This window comes from Sinocyclocheilus anshuiensis, unplaced genomic scaffold, assembly GCF_001515605.1.
Source record: "Sinocyclocheilus anshuiensis isolate Anshui unplaced genomic scaffold, SAMN03320099.WGS_v1.1 scaffold103, whole genome shotgun sequence".
NCBI classification, from domain to species: Eukaryota; Metazoa; Chordata; class Actinopteri; order Cypriniformes; family Cyprinidae; genus Sinocyclocheilus; species Sinocyclocheilus anshuiensis.
In genome coordinates, this window is record NW_015548201.1 from 1,416,676 (window position 1) to 1,417,351 (window position 676).

Sequence of the window (676 nt, forward strand, 5' to 3'; positions counted from 1 at the left end):
CAAAAAGGAAGTACATTAGTTGACCTCATAGCTGTCCAGCAGCTTTCTAGCAGGGCAGGAGCTGAGTCTGAAGGCACTGGTCAGGATGCCAAGCCCCAGAGCATGAGCCAGACTCTCCCAGCCTCCCGTCTGTCCTTCCAGGGCCTGGCACAGCTCCTGCTTTGTGTCAGAGCTCAAGCTCTTCATGTCACCTGCCAACACAAGCCAAACACACATTTAAATGCACACAAACACAAAATCGTTACCTGTTCTTCACATATTTATTGGTTAAAACGTTTTATCTGGGTTTCTACACCTTTCAATCAATTCCCATGAGTTTTCTAAGGGTTAAAGGGTGCATTTATTAAGAGTATTTCCTAGTTGATTCAATATTTAGAAAGGGGAATAACTTAAATATATGCATTTCCAAGTTTTTCACAAGAGTGGAAACCCTAAACAATACAAAAAATTATAATTCAGAAAGAGGACAAATATTACAAGAAAGAGCCTACTACACTTGTTTTGGGTCAATAAGGTTTTTTTAATGTTATGAAAGAGGTCTCTTTATGCTCATCAAGGGTGTATTTATTTGACCAAAAATGCAGTAATATTGTGAAATATTATTACAATTTAAAATAACTGTTTTCTATTTTAATATATTTTAAAATGTAATTTATTTCTGTGATGCAAAGCTGAA

The 676-nt window shown here is 36.5% G+C and overlaps 1 protein-coding gene across 1 annotated transcript in view; it reads right to left on the reverse strand.

Moving 5' to 3' along the window:
- The window catches only part of LOC107653306 (nuclear factor NF-kappa-B p105 subunit-like), a gene marked incomplete at its 5' end in the record, with an annotated part of 18,555 nt that overhangs the window by 3,716 nt on the left and 14,163 nt on the right, over positions 1-676 (reverse strand). Inside the window, one exon of the mRNA XM_016439984.1 lies at positions 25-191. Coding sequence (XP_016295470.1) covers positions 25-191 — 167 coding nt within the window. The remainder of the gene's footprint in view (positions 1-24; positions 192-676) is intronic.